Source organism: Leptosomus discolor, chromosome 14 (genome assembly GCF_034619465.1).
Source record: "Leptosomus discolor isolate bLepDis1 chromosome 14, bLepDis1.hap2, whole genome shotgun sequence".
NCBI classification, from domain to species: Eukaryota; Metazoa; Chordata; class Aves; order Leptosomiformes; family Leptosomidae; genus Leptosomus; species Leptosomus discolor.
The window spans coordinates 16606296-16627968 of NC_141404.1; the positions used below are offsets into that span (position 1 = coordinate 16606296).

Below are 21673 nucleotides of genomic sequence, written 5' to 3' on the forward strand. Positions count from 1 at the left end.
TGGTTTTTTTGGTTAATAAACCAGCGAAAGTTGAAGGCAGGAGGTCTAGGGCTGCTGCGCGCCGCCTCCTCCCGCCAGGGGGCGCCACCGCTGCGCGCGCCGCTCTGCGCCGCCGCTCGCTGGTGGAGCCGGAAGGGGGGGGGGCGGGGCTGGACGCGGCGGCGGCGGCCCCGGGAGCGGCGGCGGCGCCGCCATGAAGCGGGACGTGCGGATCCTCCTGCTGGGGGAGGGTAAGGCGGGCGGCGGGGCCTGCCCCGGGGTGGGCTGCCGGGGCCCTCCGGGCGGCCTGGGCCCCATGGGGTGCCGCCCGGCCCCGGGAGGGCCTCACCTGTGGGAGGAGGCCGGGGGGAGCGGCCGGGCCTGCCCGTGGCCCCGGCCCCTGGAGGAGCTGGCGAGGCGGGAGACATGTCCCCCACCGTGACGGCCCCGGTTTCAGTGCTGTCTGGGCTGCTGTTGCCAGCCCTGCGGGCACCCGTTTCGGGCGGCTCCTGCGGGCGGGGCCCTTCCCGTGGGCTCCCTGCAGCAGCCCCGGGCTCCCCGCCGCGGGCGAGCTGGGCGGAGGCGCTGCACCGCTTTACCGGCCTCCGCCCCGAGGTCTCCCGTGGGGCAAGGACACTGACGTCCCGTTCGCCTGCGGGCCGAGTCGCCCTGGGCCCCGCGGCTGGGATTGACGCCGGCCGCTGGCTCCCCCGTGGCTGCTGCCCGCTGCTGCCCTCGGCCCACTCAGGCTCTGCCGGGCCGGTGCCAACGCTTTCCCTTTCTTTCCTAGCCCAGGTGGGGAAGACATCTCTGATCATGGCTCTAGTGGGCGAGGAGTTCCCTGAAGAGGTGAGTGGGGAGGGCGGAGGGACAGACCCCTGGGCCCCCTTGCTGGGTGCCCTGCCAGGCAGCGGTGGGACGGCTCCGTCCCGAGGGGCACCAGCCCGAGGTGGGGGTGTCTGGGAGACACACGCAGCTCCTGGTGACTGGTGATAGACACGGGGCTGGTCTGGCTGAGCTTAAACCTGTGAGGACCACAGCGAGCTCCAGCTGAAACAGTGTTTTCTCTAGTCTGTGCTCTAATCCCTAACTTGGGGTCCTGTCAGCCCTGGGGAGAGATGTAGGTACCTCCTAGGGCCTTGCTCCCCGCTGCTGCTGCCAGTGCACTGCTGTCCACTGCTGTTTGCTCCCCAGCTCTGGCCTTGCTGCGGTGGCACCAGCACAGAGCCCTTGGAAGAGGTCAAGCCACGTTTCCCACCCTTCTGCGTGTGTCTGGAGACGGGCTTGGTGCTTTGAGCTGGGCCATCGACAAGGAGCAGCATCCAGCCCGCCAGCACATGCTACTTGGAGCCTCTGGCTCAGCAGCTCACTGTCCCATCATGGTTCAGATAGGGAAACGGGATTGCTCTGGCTGTCAGGCAGCTTCTCCTGCCACCTGCGAGCAGATGGTGCCCTCTGCGACGTTTGTATTGGGAAACATCAGCTCCAGGGGCTCGGGGGAGGACCGGCTCTGGGCACCTTCCCGTGCTCTCGCAGCAAAGCCCAGACAATCAGCTTAGCCCTTCTCCCAGCTGCCAAGAGGTCAGGTCGGAGAGCTGGGGGAGTGCTGAGGTCTTATCTCCGGAGCTGTAGCGGGGGCGGCAGCGCTGGCTTGTCGGAAAGCTGGCTTCCCCGGCCCCGCGAGGAGCTGTGTCTCGAGGGGGGGCTTGGGGCCAGGAGGCGGTCGGAGGTTTCACCACAGGGGGACTGGCTGTGCGAGGGCTGGGCTGTAGCAAGCCGCAGCAGCAGCTGCAGCCCAGTGTGCCAAGAGCCATCCGTGGTCTGGAGCTCATCCCACCATGGCAGGGAGGGCCATGTTGGCATCTGAAGTCCCTTGTCACCCGTCCTCTCGGGTGTGTTCGGCACGGCTGGCTGGACCGGAGTCTGCTGGCTTTGCAGGTGCCCCCTCGTGCGGAGGAGATCACAATCCCAGCTGATGTCACCCCTGAGAAGGTCCCCACACACATAGTGGACTACTCAGGTAGGGTCCCGTCCCTTCTCGCTCCCTGCCAGCCTCACTTCTCCCTTCTCTGCCCAGCTGAGGGGAGTGGGAAGGGGTCCCCACTGCCGGGGGTGGTTGGTGACGGCTCTCTTCCCCTTCCAGAGTCGGAGCAGACGGAGGATGAGCTGCAGGAGGAGATCTCCAAGGTGAGCGGGGCTGGGTGGGGGTGTGGTGGGACAGAGAGCTGTGGTGCCTGTAGCTCTGCAGCTGGCGAGTGACACGTAGCTGCTCGCTCTCCCCGTTAGCCCCTCGGAGATGCACAGGCAGTTGGTTATCTGTGGATTAATGCTCTCGGTTTGTTTAGAGGTTTGTTTAATCCTTCTCTGTCTTGTAAGCTGTTGTATGTGGCTTGTCCTAGCCCTCCAGGGAGCCTCCAGAAGGAGAGCAGTGGGGGGCAGCTCACTGCCCACCAGGAGGTGGTGGAAGCTGCTGAGCAGATGATGTGCTCTTAGCCTCGGGGTGTTCCTGAGAGGCTCAGAAGGGAGAAGCAGTTGCTGAGCTTGGATGAGACCCCCCTCCCCCTGCTCCCTACATTAGGTCCCTGTGGCTGCCTGATGAAGCAGTGGCACAGAGGAGTTGATTTGGGAGCTGGAGCCCCAGGGAGCACTGAGCAGGGAGGAATGAAGGCTCCCTCAGCCCTCAGAGCAGCCGTGGAGGAATAATCCAGCCGGCTGGCTGGGGTGGGCCCAGCTGCTCTTCTCTGCCCTGGGATTAACCTCGGCTCTGCACAGAGGAGGGCCTCTTCGTTATGGAGAATAAAACTCTCTCTCCCCTGCGAGTCTCACATGAGCAAAGCTATTTAATCTCTCCACCTCGCTGGCTAATGGCCAAGGAGGTGGGCCAGTGGGCACAGGGGTCCTGCTCCATGCACCTAGACAACAAGAGTATACAGAGGCTTAAAATGGCTTCAGGAAATCCTGCCTAAACCCTTGTGTGTCCTCGGGATTAGCGCTAAACTCTCTCCTGAAAGGCCCAGTGATCCCTCCTGTCTGCTTCAAATAAAGCGTCGGTGTCAGCGCTGTCTGTGCGGGGTCGGGGAGGGGAGGAGGGCAGCGGCTGGGCCCAGCGCCGGGCCCAGAGCCACTGCAGCGACGTGTGGGAGGGAGGAACTGGGGTGCCGGCCGTGGAGGCAGAGGGGCTCGCTCCCAGCAGCTCCCGAGGCGGAGGAGTTGGTCTTTGCTCCGAGCAGCCCGCTGGAGAGCTGGTGTGGCGGGCGGGCGAGCCGTGGCTGTCGCAGGGCCCTGTGGACGTGTGCGCGCTCGCGTGCCCGCAGCCCCGGGATTCGGTGCAGGCGTGGGGCCGGAGCTGCCTGGCCGGTGTGCCGCTCCGGCAGGGCTGCGCCTGGGGCTCAGGCTGGCTCCCCGCTGCGGGGGGTGTGCCGCAGGGACCCTCGCTCACCCCCCCGCTGTCGCTTCTCTCTTGCAGGCCAACGTGGTCTGTGTGGTGTACGATGTCACCAAGGAGGCCACCATTGAGAAGGTAACGAGTCCCCTACCAGAGCCCTGAGCGGCCCCACTCCAGCAGCAGCGCCAAAGGGGTTCCCAGTGCTGGGTCCTTCCGTGCTCCCCTGGCTTTTTCGTGGGGGGTGGGTACTGGTGCCCTCCAGCCCTGCGGGGGATTTGGGGTTTGAGACCACTGCAAGCAGAGGCAGGCTGAGCACAGCCCAAACTTGCTCCTCACGTGCTGGGCGGGCAACAGGCTTGTCGCATCCTTCTGCTGGCAGCCAGCACCCCTGGGTCTGCTCTGCCTGCTGGTGCAGGGGAACGCCGGGGAGCAGATGGCTGCAGGGCCCTGCTGGCTGCCGCAGCGCCTGTGCTGGGAGCTGTGCTGGGAGTGCCGCTCCCTCCCTAGGCTGTGCTGACAGCTCTTTCCCTGTGCTTGCCTTTCAGATTCGCACAAAGTGGATCCCCATGGTGAACGGGGGAGTCGAAAAGGGCTCCAGGTACCGTGTGTGGCGTGGTCTGCGGGTGCAGAATTGGGGGGTTCCAGAGGCTTGCGGGGTCCTCGCCACTTTTGCGTTGGGCAGAGGTTGCTCGGCTCAAACCAGCTTTGTGGCTCATGGCCAGACCACTTGTAGCAGAAGAACGTGGGGGCTTTTCTCCCTCACAGATCTAGCTGAGGCAGAGGGCCGCAGGAGAGGGTTCCTTCCCCCCTTGGTCTCTTCTCAGGCAGGCAGGGACAGGAGGCTGCCAAGGGAGTAAAGGAGCGCAGAAGCCGCAATCTGTGTGTGGATCGCTGAGGCAGAAGGCTGCTGTGCTGGATTAAAGGCTCCTGAACATATTGTTGCTGGGTGAAAGCGTAAGCGGGATCAGGCAGTCTGTTTCTCCAGATGGATGCTCCCAGCCGTGGGAGGCAGGAAAGCTGCTGTGGACCTTGCGGAGGAGGGTGGGGAGGCTCCCCAGCCTGTTGCCTGGGAGCACGGGTGGCTGGGGCAGGGCTGAGACTGGGAGAGGGGTGGCCTGACTTATGCTCCTTGACCCTGTTCTTTCTTCCCCAGGATCCCCATTATTTTAGTGGGAAACAAGTCTGACCTGCAGGTGGGGAGCTCCATGGATGTCATCCTGCCCATCATGAACCAGTTCTCAGAGATTGAGACCTGCGTGGAGGTGAGGGAACTGGAGGGTTCCCTGAGGGGTAGGAACTCTTGTCTGGTGTAAGCCAGGGAGCCTTTTGTGCTTGGGGAGAGCTACGCTGCTGATGTTGCTCTGCAGAAGTACCCGTCTGGTTCCTGAGGGCCTCTGCTTTCAGCTTTCTGTCCTTTGCCTTCCTCGCAGGGAGTGGGGTTCAATGTCTGCCCACTCTAGCTCTCTAGCTGTAACTGGTGTTGGAGCCACGAGCAGTCCCTGTTGGCTCTGGGTGCAGCAAAGCCAGTGTATGAGCAGCAGGTTTCCCTTTTGTTTTTTCCTAATGGTGGACAGACCTTTCTCTGTGCTTTGATGCACAGCTTACCTGGCTTGGTGAGCTTGTATCATCCTCCTCCTGTCCCTTGGCACCAGCCCATTGCCTGCCCCGCTCACAGGGCTGTCTCTTCCTTTGAATCCCTAGTGCTCTGCCAAGAACCTCAAGAACATCTCTGAGCTCTTCTACTATGCCCAGAAAGCTGTGCTGCACCCCACCGCCCCGCTCTACGACCCAGAGGAGAAGCAGGTAGGCAGCACTGCTCGCAGCCCCTGGAGGAGCTCCTTCCCATCACAGCGCTCCGGTCTGGTGCTGTGCTTTTGCCCCTGGGTAGAGGGTGGAAAGTTGGGGCTGACGCAGCCAGAACGAGAGGAAAGCACCCATCCCCTGTGCTCAGCGCAGCCAGCTGAGCACATCCAGGCCAGAGAGATGTGCAAGGACTAGGGCTGCGTTGGGGCAGAAGCCCTCATGCTCCAGACCATGTGTTAGCCGTGGTGGGAAGGGTCCAGGAGAAACCTTCCCCATGGGCTCTCCTGCTTTTGACTCCCACCTCCAAGGTGGCTGTGGTACTGGCCTAGCTGGTTCATGTTCCCAGCCAGTGCTGGGAAGGGCACCCCTCTGTGCCTGGGGTTTCAGGAGGCAGGAGGAAAGGCCAGGCTGAAGGTGGTACCCTGTTTTTATCACCATGGTTGGTCCCTTGCAGCTGAAACCTGCGTGTGCACGGGCGCTGACCCGGATTTTCAACCTCTCGGACCAGGATAACAACCAGATCCTTAGTGATGATGAACTCAACTACTTCCAGGTAGGGCTGGCTGCAGAGCTGAGATACTCCCCAGTCACTTGTGGGAAGCTATTGGGGTCCTCTTTCCTTCCAATACCAGGCAGAAAGGCGGCTCCTCTCCTGACACAGACATCCCATTTGCATTCAGTACTTCTGCTGTTGCACAGCTAAAGCCCTGTAGAGTGTGTCTCTGAGCACACGGACATCCACAGGTCTTCCATCTTCACTAAGCTTGGGCTGGGTTTGCTCTGCTGTGGGAAGAGCAGGAGGCTCTGAAGATGTTGAGTCATGTGTTAGTGGGATGCTGAAGGTCAGGGGTTTGGTCAAGGTCTAAGGCAGTAATCCTTCAGCTGGGTGGATTTGCTCTGCTAGAAACAGCCTCCTTGCCAGGGGAGAGGGATGCTGGTGAGACCGAGGGTTGCGCCGTCTGTGTGCTTTGCTGATGACGACCTTTCTCTTGGGAGGCAGAAGTCCTGCTTTGGAAACCCACTGGCTCCCCAGGCCCTGGAGGACGTGAAAATGGTTGTGTGGAAGAACACCACAGACGGGGTGCAAGACAACGGCCTGACGTTGAACGGTAACAGCACAAGGGCTCTGTGCCCCTTCCCAGCAAGGAAGAGGGACCTGTCTCCTTCAGGGGCCCTGCCCTTGGGCTGAGCCTCTTGGCTCTCATTCCCAGCCTAGTTAGTCCCTCTTGTCAAAGCAAGCCTGAGCCTGCTGTGGCTACCAGAGCTCTCTGTCCAAGCAGCCTGTTTTCCTAGGGCAAGCGTGGTCCCGAGGAGTGGATCCCTGAGGCTGAGCACAGTGGTTGGTCCCACTGTGTCTGAGCTGCCTGATCTCTTTTGCAGGCTTCCTCTTCCTCAACACACTCTTCATCCAGAGGGGCCGGCATGAAACCACCTGGACCATCCTTCGCCGCTTTGGGTACGATGACGAGCTGGAGCTGACGGATGACTATCTCTACCCACAGTATGTATCCTTCAGTGGAGTGGGGCAGGCAGGGTGTGACGTCCCCATGGTGCACCCCTGGGGCTACTCAGCGCCTTTGCCATCTCCTTTCTGCACCCTGGGGTTTCCTGCGTTCCTCAGCTGAGGCTGAATCTGCACCCCCAGCTCACGGTCGGGTTCACGCTCCACCTTCCCCTGTGGGCAGGAGCTGACACGTGGGGTTGGTGATGAATGCAACGGGCCTTGGAGCTGCTGACTGTGCTGCTGGCTCCGATGTAGGCGAGCAAGGAGGTGGGGAATGAAGGCCTGTCCCTGACTTCCCTTGACATCAGCAAGGGGTTTTTGAAGGTTGTTCTCTCTCTGCCTGAGCTGAGGCAGAACAACTCTGTCGGGAGCAGCGAGCTGTCAGCAGAGCCCCCTCGGCTGATTCTGCAGCTGCTGTCTCTTCTCTGCTCCCTGCCACCCTGGAGGTGGTGATCTGGCAGTAATGAAAGGGTTTGGCTTGTGAGCTGCTCTCATCCCCAGACAGCAGGCTGTGGGGGGAGGCAACAGGGCCTGTGCTGTGGAAAGACCCCAGGGGTAGTGCTATGCCCTGTTGAAGCCCTGGGCGCGAAGCAGAGGAAGGGCTGCATCATCTCCCTGGCTGCTGGGTGTGCCAAGGAGAGGTCACTGTGCACCCTCGAGGGCTTCTCCCCGAAACAAGGGGGCTGTGTTGAGGAGTAGCCAGGCCTGGAGCAGTGAGGGAGCGGCGAGCTGTGTGCTCTGAGATCTGGCTTGGCCCAAGACCCGCTCACATGCTGCCTTTTGTTCAGGGCTCGAGGGAGCTCACTTTTTGGTCTCTTCCAACAGGTTCCGCCTTCCCCCTGGCTGCTCCACAGAACTCAACCACTTGGGCTACCAGTTCCTGCAGCGGCTCTTTGAGAAGCACGACAAGGTGGGCAGCGTGCGCTGGAGCTGCCCGGGGAGGGGATGCTCTCTGCTAGGCCTTGCACGGTGGGGCACAGCTCTTCTCCTGCCCACCCCTCTGCTCCGGGGGGCAAATGTAGTGCCAGTGAAGGGCTTTCCTCTGCCACAGCGCTCCCTTCACGGCTTCTCGCTGAGCCTTTGAGAGCAGGAGGTGGCCACAGCAAGCTGTAGGTAGTCCAATGGCACGTCAAGGGCATGGGGTTGTGGTCACTACCTTTGACCAAAGCGCAGCCAGTGAAGTTTGGGCCTTCGGGGGTGGGTTTGAGTGAACATCAAACTGGTGTCGCCCCTCATAGTGCCTGGCTGCAGCCCACGGGGTGGCAGGGAAAGCAGGCACAGCTGCTGGCCGTGAGGCACGGCCCAAGCACAGGCATCCGCATGGCTGCCAGCCCTGTGGAGCGGGGCGCCAGGCCAGAGAGAGGGAGAGAAAGCAGCTGCTGCGTGCCATCCTCTGGCTTTTTGGAGAGGGGGAGAAGGGGATGGGCCAGATCTGCGTGCACCTGCTCGGCCTAGTTACTCGGTGCTGATGTGCATCTGGGGTACGGCCGCTCTGTGGCCACGGGGCATCGCAGCACGGAGTCGATGCACGGCCCCGTGTGCTCAGATGCCAGCCGAGCCTCTGTGACACACCAGCCTGAAGGCGCTGCCTTGGCCTGTGGTGAGCTGGTGGCCAGTGGCCCGGCAGCCACACGCAGACCTTGGGTTAGTTACCCGGCAGCGTGAAAGGCCAGGCTGGACCGATGCAGGCTGCTGTGTGGCAGCTGGCCCCGGGGAAGCTCAGGGCTGCAGGGTGAGCGTGGGCAGGTCCTGCCCAGTGGCGGGGCTGGCACTGGTTCCAGCTGCAAGCGCAGAGCGGAATCAGCCTGTCTCTCATGCAGTGATGGCAGTCCCGGGGGCACAGGCTCTCCGCGCGCTCGCGCAGCTCTGGCCTTGTTTGCAATTGATTTTTGCCATTGAAAACATCCCCGTGACATTCTGCAACAGCGAGAAGGGTGGCTCGTGTGCCGGGGCGCCTCTCTGGACCCTGACAACGCGTGGTGTGGCTGCAGAGAGCTGCTGGCGTGTGCGTGGGCTGTGTCCTGCTTCAGCTGCTGACTCTTTGTTTTGGCAGGACCAGGATGGAGCCCTGTCACCCACAGAGCTGCAGAACTTCTTCAGCGTCTTCCCCTGCGTGCCCTGGGGCCCCGAGCTCTACAACACGGTATGCACCACTGATAAAGGCCTGCTTTCCCTGCATGGATTCCTCTGCCAGTGGACGTAAGCTCAGTCCCTCTCCCCTGTCTTCAGTCACGTCACTTAGCCCTTGCTGACCTTGTCGGCTTCCCGGTGTGCTCTGTCTCTCCAGGCTTGTGGCTTACTTGGATGTGCGGCACTGCCTGGAGTGCCTGGGCTACTTGGGCTACCCCATCCTCTCGGAGCAGGACTCCCAGACACAAGCCCTCACGGGTACGGCCATGCCCTCCCCTCCTGTCACAGTTTGGGTCCCTCCTCTCGCTCACCCAGCCTCTCTCCTGCCAGTGACCCGGGAGAAGAGAATTGACCTGGAGAAAGGCCAGACCCAGAGAAACGTCTTCCTCTGCAAGGTGCTGGGAGCAAGGGGCGCAGGCAAGTCCGCCTTCCTGCAGGCCTTCCTCGGCAGGAGCCTCGCGGTGAGTGGCTGCTCCCCTCGCCGGCCGTGCTCTGGCAGGGTGTCCCGGCGGAGCAGTGACCCGCTGCGTGACAGCACCTTCCTGCCCGTGGCCAGGCCCCAGCGTCCCAGCACAGGCCTTCACATCCCCGCTCCGTGCCGGTGGTGCCTGTTCCTGTGGCTCTCGCGTCCTTAGTTTTGCTTAAGGCCGCAGGCCTGCTCTGCTTGTCCCGAGGATCTGGAGGGGCTGTGCCTTTCCTGGGCAGCCCTGTCTCCCCGAGATGATGCTGGCTTTCCCTGCGTGTCACAAACAGTCCCGCCTCTCGTGGCAGGCTCTGGCCAGCCTTTGAGTGACCGTTCCACCGCAGGGGCTTGGGACAGTGTGAAATGCTCTCCCTCCCCCAAACGCTGCTCTTGCTCCCCGCTGTCTGAGACGGTGTTTTCATTGGTGGCAGGCCCAGAGGGAGAACCCGGGAGAGCCATCCCTCTACACCATCAACACGGTGCAGGTCAACGGCCAGGAGAAGTACCTTATAGTAAGTCGGGGAGAGGAGGGAGTCGCTGCTGCGTCTGCCTCGCAGCAAGGCGGGGCTGCGTCCCCCAAAATGGCTGGGGCTGCGGTCACGCCGGCACAGTCCGTGGGCTGGTGGGAGAAGCGGCCGATGCCCCGAGGCGGCGCTGTGCCACGGTCCTTTCCCCCCCTGCCCCAGCTGTATGAGGTCAGCGCCGACGCCAAGTTCGCGAAGCCGTCGGACGCTGCCTGCGATGTCGCCTGCTTCATCTATGACCTGAGCGACCCCAGATCCTTCCGCTACTGTGCCAGTATTTATAAGGTAGCTGGCAGGGGCCCTGTGGGATTTCAGCCTTGGCGTGGCAGCCCTGCAGCTCCCAGGGGTCGGTCACTTACCCCTCGCTGGCCCTTCTCCCTGTCTCTGCAGCAACACTACCTGGACAGCCAGATCCCCTGTGTCTTTGTGGCCTCCAAGACAGACCTGCCAGAAGCCAGTCAGCAGCCAGGACTGTCCCCCGCCGAGTTCTGCTACAAGCACTGCCTCCCGCCGCCCTTCCTCTTCTCCTGCCACGGCCAGGGCCCACCCGGCACCACCATCTACACCAAGCTGGCCACTGCTGCCACCTTCCCGTTAGTATCCTTCCTGCAGAGGGGGCTCTCGGCTGGGAGCAGAACTTGGGGAGGGGGGCTGTGTCCGAGCCCTGCCTCTGCCACGTTGCTTTTGGTTGGGGTTCTCTCCAGCTCTTGGTGTCATCTGCTCATGATTGAAGCAAAAAGGCCACTTCTTCCCCGGCTTGGAGAGGGTGGAGGCTCTCTTGTGCCTTGCGTGTGTCTCTGGCAGAATTATTAGGTAGATCCTGCCACGAGAGTTTTTATTTTTGAAGCCTAAGATAAAACATGCTGAAGGGGAGTAGCCAGCCTAGTTTGCCAGGGCCCGCAGAGGCGGGGTGGCAGCTATTTTCTCCTGATGAGGTGGATCAGACTGAAAAAGAGGTCAGTGAAGCGAGACCTCTGTTCACACCACCTCCCTTGGGAAGGACCCACACCTGAAAGGGGCTGGGTAAGGGGGTAGGGCGGCATCCAGGCCGGTCATAGGAGATCTGGGAAGGAGAGCGTGCCTGCGTGCAGCATTGCTCCACACGAGGGGGCTGAAAGCTGAGGGTCGGTGCAGCGCCGGGGGCTGAGCCCTCCCGGGGAGAACGTGTGGGTGCGTTGGAAGCAGGATGGGATTACTAGTGAGTAGTTTTCCCTCTAGCTTCTTTTCAATAAACAACTTTATTTTTAGAGCTGACACTTTTTTTTCCCCTCTGCAGTATTAAAATTTAAATATTCTTAATATATCTTAGGGTATGTGGTATAAATAAATAACAGCGTAATGGAGGGCCAGGGATTGGCTGTTCTCCCCTGATTTAGTGGGGAATGAATAATGGATATGTCTTTCCTCCTCAGAGAGGAGCACATTGATGCAGGATAGCACGTGTTTGGGAAGGGAAGGCGTACGCTCAGGCGGGACTGGGCCCCTTTCCTCGCTGCCCTGTCGCCGGCTGTGGCACCGCTACTGCCCGCATCCGCTTCTGGGTCTCGGTGCACTCGGAGTTGTAAAAGCATCTTGACCTAGAAAGGCAGATCCGTCCCTCCTTGCCCGTACTAATTATTTAGGTGTTGGTGTGCTATTTCCAGAGAGGGTAAAGCCACAACCGTCCCACCGGCGGGGCGGGGAGCCAGCCTTTGCCTTGATGGTGACGATGATGCCGGGCAGCAGCCTCTCTGGGTGTTGGGGCTGGGGGAGCCTCTTGCCACTCTTTGCCTTCGGCTGTATCCACCGGCCTGGAGCTGCGGCGCGGTCGCCCTCTGCCCCCCCAGGGACACCCCAACCTCCCTGCTTGGGGTGGAAGCACCCCGGGCCGTTGGGGAGCTTGGCGTTTGGTCGGCCGTCTCTGTGCACCGCGCTCACTGCCCTCTCCTCTCTCTTTCCTTGCAGCCACTTGAATGCCGTGGAGCTGGGAGCGGCGTCCTTCTGGCTCCGGGTGGCTCTGGGGGCCGCGGTGACTGCTCTGGTAGGGTTCACGCTGTACCGCGTGCTAGCCAAGAACAAATGAGAGTCACTCTCCACCCCGTCCTCCCCGTGACACCAGCGTCCCCGTCCCCAGTGGCGCCCCGGTGAGGGGCCCTGCCTCAAGCTGGTCCCTGGTGGGAGATCCTCCTTTTTCCCCCCAGCCTGGATTGCAGGACCAGTGAAACCGGACTTCACACCACCAGCAGGATAGATCCCCCGCACCGGTCAGCCTCACCCTGCCGGCCTCTGTGGCCTCCTCGCCCGCGCGGCACCTGCCCAGCCGTGGCAGCAGGGACCAGGCTGCTCTGCCTGCGGGCTCCACCTCACCGGCAGCTGGAGTATCACCCTCAGCTTTTATTCTGTTAAATTTTTTTTTAACGATTGTTTTTAAGCTTAAACATGAGTGTTTCGGTATCTGTTGGGCCGGGCACGTCCCTTCCCCAGAGGGCTGTGCTGGTGCCCTCAATTCTAGGGGGCAACACTCCCGGAGCCCCTGGGACCTCCAGCGGCAGCAGAGCAGAGCCAAACCAGCTCGTGGCTTCAGTCCCCTGGGGCACAGCTCCGTCCCCTGTCCCTGTTTCCTTCAGCCAGTGCTGGGAAAGGCAGCTGTGGAGGGCCAGGCACTTGCACCCCCCAAGGCCCTGTGTTTTGGGGTCACTCCTGGCCCCTCCTGCTAGGATGCTGCAAGGGGAGGGAGCGATACCCAGGACTTGTCCCAGGCTCCTTCTCTCCTTTGTTTCTGGGCAAAAATACTCGGAGTCCTGCAGTGTGCCAGCCTCTCTGCCCATCCACCCTTCTCCCTTGCCTGGCTGCGTGGCCCGTCCCCTCCCCACACCTGCCCTGGCCACCAGTATTCTCAAGGCCCCAGGAGCCCTGGTAAGCTGGGGAGTCCTGTGAGGGGGCGTAGGGTACCCGCTGCACCCCCAAAGGCAGGCTGTGGTTCTTTCCCCGCAGTGCCATTGCTGTAGCTGGTGCCACACTGTGCCACACGTTGGCATACGGCCCTTGTCTTGCTGTCCGCTCCACAGGGCTGTCCCAGCGTGCAAAGCTCTGGGCGTTGCATCTCCTGGTACAACTGGAAGCCCTTTTGTCCCCTGCCCACACCAGAGCTGACGTTAGCTGCCAGGCAGCTGCCATGACTTCAACCCAGCATAAATCGGGGGCTGGAGTCCCACAGCGTCCCTGTCCCTTAGTCCCAACGAGCCAGGCCAGCCTGTGCTGGCCCCTGCGCTCAGCTTGCCCCCGTCCCTGGGCTCCCATCCTTCCAGGAGGAGCCTGGGTCAGCTCCTGGCACGGTGGCAGTAGCTCTTGAGCTGTTCGAGCTCACTCAGGGTAGGTTTCTTTGCAGGTAGCTGGTGGGGCAGCACAGAGGTAACAGCTGGAGCTGCTTTTCTCTATGTTTTTGTCTATTTAAACTTTTTTATCGTGGCCTGGAGACAGTGAGGTGGTTGAGAAGTCACTGGGCAGCAGCCAGCATCTCTTACAGGGGTGGTCCCAGGGTGGTGCCCTCATCCCACCAATGCCCAGTCCCCAGTGCTGGACGGACTGGGGGTCCCTGCCTGTGCCAGAATCGCTTTGCCAGTCGAGCACCCACTGCTACTGTGCTCGCTACCGGCCCATGGTTCCTGGCCCTGCCAGGGCCACGTCCCTGGTGTTCCTGTACCCCCTCTCCGTGCCCGGCTCTGCTCACCAGGCCTGTGGCTGGTGGTTGGACCTTGCTCCCAGCGCTGGCCCCGGTCTGGTGAAGCCCTACTGTTTTAGCTTCGTTCTCTACAACAAAATAAATTTTTACACACCTTCCTCTTGCACGCGTGTCCTGCCTCTCCTGGGGAGCAGGACCCCTCACCCCTGCCAGGGCTGTGCAGAGCTTGGGGCCCCTCTTGGCTGTGGTGGGACCCAGGAGCCCTGAAGGGTCTGGGCTGCCCACCCTGTTTGGGGGATTTAGGATCCCAAATTAGGGGTTTAGGGCAGGAGCTTTAGGCCTGGTCCTGGGGGAGCAAGACTCAGGCCTGGCTTGGGGCTCCTTGGTGCTTGGGCACACAGGTGCTTCTGCAACAAGTGCCAGCCAGTGAGGAGAGATGGGGAAGGAGGTGGTGGGTCCCTGTGTCCCTCTGGCAGGATCGGATGGGCAATGGGAAGCAGGGGCTTGTCTGCCCCTGGGAGCCGTGGCCCTGTCGCCCGTAACACGGGATTAGGGGCTCCCCAATTCCCTGCAGCCTCCTTCCCCCCACACGCCTGCAGCTCCTGCGGCTGTGCCACCTCCCCTGCCTGCTCCCGTTCCCCCGTGGCAGCTTTTCCCTCGGCTCTTTCTGTCTCTGCAGGCTCAGCCACGGGCGCTGGGCACCAGGAACACAGGCACAGCTGGGGAAAAGGCTTTTCCCAGCATCTCTCCGGGGCCTTTGCTCCCCCGTGTGCAATGGGGTCACTCCAGGCTGCCAGGCTGGGAGAGGGGACCCTTCCCACCACAGCAAACCAGGGCATCCAGGGGTGCCAGGGCATGGCCAGTACCGCCATGAGGGGCAGAGGAGGTGACGCCAAGGTGGATGGGACGCACGGTGCTCCCTGGTGAGCCCAAACCAGGCTGGGCCCCACGAGAGCAGCAAGCCCACGTGCTGCCATGTGTATTAATAGTGCTGGTGTGTGCCAGAGCCACGCACGCCGTGCCGGGACAGGGGATGCACGCGGCAGGGTGCTGGGAGCTCCCCCCTGGCCGCACGCAGTCCCTGAGGAAGGAGCCTGGGCATCGGCCCACTGCCTGGCGTCTCTGCCCGGGCCGTGCCAGCCAGCATCACCAGCCTGCTGCCTCCCAGCCCCTCTGCCCTGGCGTGGGGACAGCCCCAAGCCACAGCAGTGCCAGGCCAGCCGGAGACAGCCCCATGCCATGGCAGGGCTGTGAAGCCCAGAGCTGCCCTGGCGCTCGCAGTGAGGCTGAGCTGTGGCCTGGAGGAATGGGGACAGTGCCAGGGCCGGGGCCTGGGGACACCCAGCCCCACGGGACGAGGTGCATGGGGGTAGCAGGCCTGGCCTGGGGGTCTGCACGTCATGAAAGGGGTTCCAGTTCAAGGGCACCGGGTGCCAGGCGGCACCATGTGCCCCAGGGCAGGTGGAGCACCCATGGGGGGTGCACCCAGACCGGTGCTGGCCTGGGGGAGCCAGGGTTAGGCTGGAGGTGAAGTTTGCAGTCACCTGTGCCAGATTCAGGAGGTACCTGGTGCCCATACTGGGATGCAGGTGCTATGCCAGGATATGGGTTCCTGTAGCAGGATGCAGGTGCTGCACCGTGATGCAAAAACATGTACCAGGATGCAGGTATCAGTACTGGGATGCAGATACTGTGCTGGGAGTACTGGGATGCAGGTGCCCATACTGGGATGCAGGTGCTGTAAATGGAATGTGAGTTTTGGTACCGAGATGCAGATACTGTACTGGGATGAAGGTACCGTACTGGGATGTGGGTACCAGTACTGGGATGTAGGTACTTATACTGGGATGCAGGTACCGTACCAGGATGCAGGTGCTGTACCAGGATACAGGTACTGTGTTGGGCTGTGAGTACCAGTACTGGAATGTGGGTATCCATAGTAGGATGCAGGTACCGTACTGGGATGTGAGTACCAGTACCAGGATGTGGGTACCTGTACTGGGATACAGGTACTGTACCAGGATGTGGGTACCAGTACCGGAATGCAGGTACCGTACTGGGATGTGGGTACCCGTACCGGGATGCAGGTACCGTAGCGGGATGTGGGTACCAGTACCGGGATGCGGGTACCCGTGCCGGGATACAGGCACCATCCCGGGCTGCCGGTGCCCGGTGCCGGCTCTCCCTCCCCGCCCCGTGTCTCGGGGCTGCCAGCGGGGCGGAGCGGGGCGGGTCCCGGTTCCCCTCGCGGCGGCGGGCGGGCGGGCGAGGCGGGGGGGGGGAGCGCTGCGCCGTGCGCTGCGGCGGGGGCGGCTCCGCTCGGCTCCGCTCCCGCCCCCGCCGCCGCCGCCGCCGCCGCCGCCCCGCTGCCATCGGCGGCTCCCGGCGCCGCCGCTCGCCGCTCGCTCCCGGGCCCGCCGCAACGCGGGGCTGGCGGGGAGAGCCGTTCCCCCCGCCGCCCCCGCCGCCCGCGCCGCTCCCCTGCCCGGTTCGCCGGCCCCGGGCGCGGGGGAGCGGCGGAGCCCGCCGCCCGCCGGGTGCATGGACAGGAGCTCCCTGCTCCAGCTCATCCAGGAGCAGGTGAGAGCGGGGACGGGGACCGCGGGGAGGGCACCGAGCACCGGGCAGCGCTGCCGGGGGGGGCAGGCGGACACCGGGCTCCGCTTCAGGGCGGGAGGGGGGGGGGGGGGGGGGCCGCTGTGCACAGGGCATCGCTACTGGCGGGGGATGCTCGCATGCACCGGGCACGGCTGCCGCGCAGCGGGCAGAGCTGCCCGCGGGTCTGGCAGGCGCCGGGCAGCGCTGCCTGCTCAGGGCGGCTACCGCGCCCGCTGCTCCCCGCTGAGCATCCCCCCCGGCGCCCTCCATCGCTGCCCCGGGGGACCCGAGCCCCCCCTCCTTGCGCCGCTGAGACCGCGCAACTCAGCTCACTTGTGGCCTCCTCCTTCTCACTCTCCGCTTCTCCTGCCCCGGGCCGGATCCTGCCGGGTGCACCCTCAAGGACGAGGGGTGCCGGGCAGCTGAGCCCCGGCACCTGCGGTGGTGCCGAGCCTCAGCGCTGGGTGCAGGATGGGGCCCCAGGGCTGCCGTGGGGCTGGGCCACCCCCAGTGAGGCTGGGGGGGGGCTCGCCCGCCTTCGCAGGGGGCTGCACCCAGCCCCGTGACCTGGTTGCAGGATCAGGCCGTGGAGCATTAACGCTGCGTGGCTCTGGGCTCCGCTCCGCCGGCAGGATCAGGCCCCGATATGCGTTCACACCCGCTGCACCCCGGCCCTGTCCGGTGCTCAGCCCCCAGCAGCTCCCCTGGTGCCCGGCCGCCTCGTCCCTCCATCCCCACCCACCCTGGGCCGAGCTGGTGGCTCTCACCTGGGGGATGCAGAGGGAATTGGTTGGGGTTCAGGAATATTAACGGTCCCCCCTCGCCCCTGGCTGGCTCTGTGACCTTGGCCAAGTCCCCCAGCCTGCGAGCTGTGGTGCTGTCCCCCATGTCACCCCACCCTGGGGTGTGGGGGCTCTGTGCTCCTCCGAGCCCTTCAGGGTTGAGCAGGAGAGAGAAGGACTTGAGAGAGCCCAGCAGGGCAGAGGGGCTGGGGGGGCTGGGGATTGGGGCCCCCCCTGGGGGGCCAGAGGGGGCCAGTGGTGTTGGGGTGGGGAGATGCACCCCAAAAGCAGAGAGGGGCTTCCTGGCTGCTGCTGGGGCTCTCCGGGGGCCGGTGAGCTCGGCGTGTGCCAACACATGGGGACAGTGTGTGCCAGGTCCCGGCGTGACACACACACGTGGTGCCTGTGGGGTGGCGTGTGTGGGGCATGGGGGGGACGGGTGACACCGGGGTGCTCCTGCACCCCGACAGCTGGCGCTGCTCCCGTGGCCTTGTTGCTGCTATGAGGATGTGAGCACTGCCTGCACCCCACACCCTGCACCCTGCACCCTGCAGCCTACCCTGCTCCCCACCCTGCACCCCTGCCTGCCTCAGGCAGAGGGTCCAGACAGCTGGACCCTTCTTGGGAAAGAGGCTTTGGCTGTTCCCTGCAGGGGCCGGAGGGACGGGGTGCATACCAGGGTGGGGGTACGACCCATGCCCCCAGCACTCCATCTCCTGCCCATCCTAAGAGGATGAGTTTCCTCTCCTGCACTGCGTTCCCTGCAGAAGAAAGGAGCAAAACTCAACACCGTTTGTAGGGTGATTCTGTGGGGTGCAGGGTGGCCACCCTCGGCCGGGCTTGAGCTATGCCCTGGCCATCGGTGCCCTCTCCTCATCTCCGTCCTCCTCGTGCCACCCCAGGCTCCTCATCTCCATGAGCAGGACCATGTCGGGTACCCCATGGTGGTGGGTGCCCAATGGTGCCAGGTGCCCCGGGGAGCCCTGGGGATGGCGCAGGGTGCCTTGACACAGGGTGCCTGGCACGGCGGAGCCCAGCTCCCGGCGGCGAGGGTGTGCAGGAGGAGCTGGAGGAGGAGAAGGAGGAGGAGGAGGAGGAGGCTGGTGCCAGGGCTGCGCGTGTGTTTAGCTTCGTGGTTTCCTGGCTGGCAGGCTGCTGGCGGAGAAAAATAACTGAGTGGGAGAGTGTTGGCTGCGCCGCGGGGAGACGGGGACGCCGGCATGGCATGGGGCACCCGCACGGCACGGGGCACCCACACAGTGTGGGGTACAGGGTAGGTGGGGGTTGCAGCTTCCCATGCAGAGGCAGGGGCTGGTGCCATGGGGCGGCACATGATGCCACCAGGCTTGAGGCCAGGGTAAGGGGCACCAAATGATCTCCCCAGCTGATCAGGGAGCCGCAGCCCCGGCATCCTGGTGATGCCCCATGCTGTGCCCCATAGCTTGACCCCGAAAACACCGGCTTCATCGGGGTGGAGACGTTCGCCAGCCTTGTGCACAGCCATGAGCTGCCCCTGGACCCTGCCAAGCTGGACATGCTGGTGGCCCTGGCACAGGGCAACGACGAGGGGCAGGTCTGCTATCAGGAGCTGGTAGACCTGGTCAGTGCCGGGCGAGGGGTCACGGTCACGGGGGCGGGGATGAGCGGACGAGTGCCAGCCCAGGGTGGGCACTGGGCACCTCCCTGTGCCCCTGGGGAGGGGGGGCAGACACCGGTGGTCCCCAGGGGCTCCCCTGGCACGGGATAATGGCACGGCCTTGGGGTGGCTGGTCTGGTCTGTGACATGGGGTGGTGGCGATGGGCAGGGGGTGGCCACAAGCCCTCCAGCCCGAGCTGCCCCTGCGGTCCCCGTGGGCACGGCCTCTCTCTGCAGATCAGCAGCAAGCGCTCGAGCAGCTTCAAGCGCGCCATCGCCAACGGGCAGCGAGCCCTGCCCCGCGATGTGCTGCTGGACGAGACCGGCCTGGGCTTCTACAAGCGCTTCGTCCGCTATGTGGCCTACGAGATCCTGCCCTGCGAGATGGACCGGCGCTGGTACTTCTATCAGCACCGCACATGTCCGCCCCCCGTCTTCATGGCAGCCGTCACCCTCACCCAGGTACGGGGCGTGGGCTGATCCTGGTGCCCTTGGGGGGGTCAGACCTGGGGTGGACAGGATGGGTGACCTTGGTTGTGATGTCCTGGTGCCTATGATGGGGCTCAGATCTGGGGTGAAGGGATGAGTGACTCTGGTTGTGATCTGCCAGTGGCCATGGAGGACTTGGACCAAGGGCAGAGGGGATGGGTGAGCCTAGTTGTGATGTCCCAGTGCCCATGGGGGGAAGGGGGGGTGGCTCAGAACTGGAGCACAGAGGATGGGTGAGCCCAGTCGTGATGTGCTAGTGCCCATACGGGGGCTCAGACCCAGGGTGGAAGGCATGGGTGATCCCAGTTGTGAAGTCCTGGTGGCCATGGAGGGCTCAGATCTGGTAGGGCCAGGTGACCCTGCCCCAGGACAGAGGGATGGGAGGGGGTGGGGGGGGTGGGGGGGTGGGGGGGTGGGGTGTCTCGGCAGTGCCGGGGGTGACACCCGTGGGGTTTTGGCACAGATCATCGTGTTCCTCTGCTATGGGGCCCGGCTGAACAAGTGGGTGCTGCAGACCTACCACCCCGAATACATGAAGAGCCCCCTGGTCTACCACCCCGGGCACCGAGCGCGTGCCTGGCGCTTCCTCACCTACATGTTCATGCACGTGGGGTAGGTCCCTGCCAGGGCAGGGGGACACACTGGGGAGAGGCGGGGGGACAACACGGGGCTGCGTGGCCTGAGCCACCACGTGTCCCCTCCTGTGCCCCGGGCAGGCTGGAGCAGCTGGGGTTCAACGCCCTCCTGCAGCTGATGATCGGGGTGCCCCTGGAGATGGTGCACGGCATCCTGCGCATCAGCTTCCTCTACCTGGCCGGCGTCCTGGCAGGTGGGTGTGTGCCCAGGGCGGGCTGTCCCCATCAGTCCCCATCACCAGATCTGGGGAGGGCACAGGGAGATACCCTCTGAGTTTGATGGGGATGTGGGGCTTTGCTCGCCACCCACTCTCGACCCACTGGGTACCACCCTGCACTGCCAGCACCACTTGCCCTGGGGGCTGGGGGTGTAATTAATTAATGTGGACAGTCATTAATTAAGGGGGGGGGGGGGGGGCGAGGCCCCATGCTGAGCCCTGCATGTGCCCGCAGGGTCCCTCACCGTCTCCATCACGGACATGCGGGCCCCCCTGGTCGGGGGCTCGGGGGGTGTCTATGCGCTCTGCTCAGCCCACCTTGCCAACGTCGTCATGGTCAGCATGGCAGGGGGTGGGAGGGTGGGTGGCATGGTGTGACATTGGAGGGTACCGTGGGGTGGGTGGCACTGGGGGGTGGGATGCCACGGGTTGGGTGCCATTGGGCGGGGTGCCATGGGGTTGGATGGCATTATAGGGTAGGCAGCATGGTGTGACATTGGCGGGGGGGATGCTGTGCGTTGGGTGGCATTGTAAGGTAGGCAGCATGGTGTGACGTTGGGGGAGGGATGCCATGGTTGGGTGGCATTGGGGGGGTGTGTGTGCAATGGACTGAGTGCCATTGGGGTGGGTGCCATGGGGTTGGGTGGCATTATAGGGTAGGCAGCATGGTGTGACATTGGGGGGGGGGGGGTGGAGATGCCATGGGGTGGATGCTGTTGAGTGGCATTGTAGGCTAGGTGGCATGGGTTGGGTGGCACTGGGGGGGGGGTGCCATGGGCTGGGTGCCATTGGGTGGCATTGGGAGGGGCACGGTGTGAGTGGGGTGCCATGGGGGGGGCCTCGTCGGGTGGGCAGCATGGTGTGACATGGCGGGTGGACGCCATGAGGTGGGCACCCCCTTGGGTTGCATCCTAGGGTGGGCACGCGTGGGGAGAAGCAGGGACCTGGGGGGGGGGTTGGAGCTGCGTGGGGGCCAGAGCACAGCTCCGCTGGGGCACACCGGGGGGCCCCAGTGGCAGCCCCCTCCCAGTGCCAGGCCATCGCTGGTGCCAGCCCATTGTCCATCCATCCCTCCCCACAGAACTGGGCTGGGATGCGCTGCCCCTACAAGCTGCTGCGGATGGTGCTGGCGCTGGTGTGCAGTGAGTACCCAGCTGCGGGCGCATGTGTCCCCCACCCCACCCGGGGGGTGCCCTTTGAGGTGGGCAGGGGGGGTTAGCAGGCGCTCAGCATCATCCCGGCGTTGCCTTCCAGTGAGCTCCGAGGTGGGTCGCGCCGTCTGGCTCCGCTTCTCCCCTCCGCTGCCGGCCTCGGGCCCCCAGCCCAGCTTCATGGCCCACTTGGCGGGGGCCATCGTGGGCATCAGCATGGGGCTGACCATCCTGCGCAGCTACGAGGAGAGCCTCCAGGACCAGTGCGGCTGGTGGGTCCTGCTCCTCTCCTACGGCACCTTCCTCCTCTTCGCCGTCTTCTGGAACATCTTTGCCTACGACCTGCTGGGGGCACAGATCCCCCCCCCGCCATAACCCACCTTCCCCCTCTCCCCCCGTGCTCCCCAGTCCTTTATTTTTCTTTCCAAGCCTGGTGAAGATGGGGGGGGGTGGATGTGTGGGGAGGGGGATCCCCGCGCCATGACATGGGGACAGGCCACCCTCCCTGCTCCCTCGGTGCTAGTGAGCGCGCTGCCCCCCACCCCAAGGGCCGCGTGTGTGTGTCCTCCCCCCCCCCGAATGTACCCTGGCAAACCCCCCTTGCTGTAAACGCCCCCCCCCCCCTCCAGGATGCTTCAGCCCTGCCCCGGCATCGCCAAACACCCCCCCGGGGGTGCCCGCAGGGCTCGAGCTGTGCCCCCCGGGAAGAAGCCGA

At 63.9% G+C, this 21673-nt stretch overlaps 1 protein-coding gene across 8 annotated transcripts; it reads left to right on the top strand.

The window, feature by feature from the left end:
• Positions 1-193: 193 nt before the first annotated feature.
• Positions 194-21333, top strand: LOC104349276 (mitochondrial Rho GTPase 2). 8 transcript variants are annotated; one of them, XM_086473186.1, is made up of 24 exons: positions 194-230; positions 770-828; positions 1918-1999; positions 2123-2166; positions 3446-3499; positions 3910-3962; positions 4518-4626; positions 5066-5167; positions 5622-5720; positions 6168-6276; positions 6548-6668; positions 7497-7581; positions 8725-8870; positions 8959-9059; positions 9132-9262; positions 9696-9776; positions 9951-10073; positions 10179-10381; positions 18271-18402; positions 18703-18927; positions 19671-19783; positions 20043-20143; positions 20889-20949; positions 21062-21333. In XM_086473186.1, exons 1-24 carry the CDS (start codon positions 194-196, stop codon positions 21331-21333), a joined length of 2643 nt encoding a protein of 880 aa, XP_086329312.1. The 8 variants fall into 8 exon arrangements, with proteins under 8 accessions (XP_086329312.1, XP_086329313.1, XP_086329314.1 ...); XM_086473187.1 differs by lacking the exons at positions 18271-18402; positions 18703-18927; positions 19671-19783; ... (1 more) ...; positions 20889-20949; positions 21062-21333 and adding an exon at positions 11733-12043; XM_086473188.1 differs by lacking the exons at positions 18271-18402; positions 18703-18927; positions 19671-19783; ... (1 more) ...; positions 20889-20949; positions 21062-21333 and adding an exon at positions 11733-12043 and having other exon boundaries at positions 9132-9259.
• Positions 21334-21673: the final 340 nt, after the last annotated feature.

Bases quoted from the DNA above. Each gene is read 5' to 3' on its own strand.
- LOC104349276 (XM_086473186.1), top strand. From the start codon at position 194: ATGAAGCGGGACGTGCGGATCCTCCTGCTGGGGGAGG. The intron at 5,168-5,621 runs GTAGGCAGCACT...GGTCCCTTGCAG, and splicing joins ACGACCCAGAGGAGAAGCAG to CTGAAACCTGCGTGTGCACG. The intron at 7,582-8,724 runs GTGGGCAGCGTG...TTGTTTTGGCAG, and splicing joins TCTTTGAGAAGCACGACAAG to GACCAGGATGGAGCCCTGTC.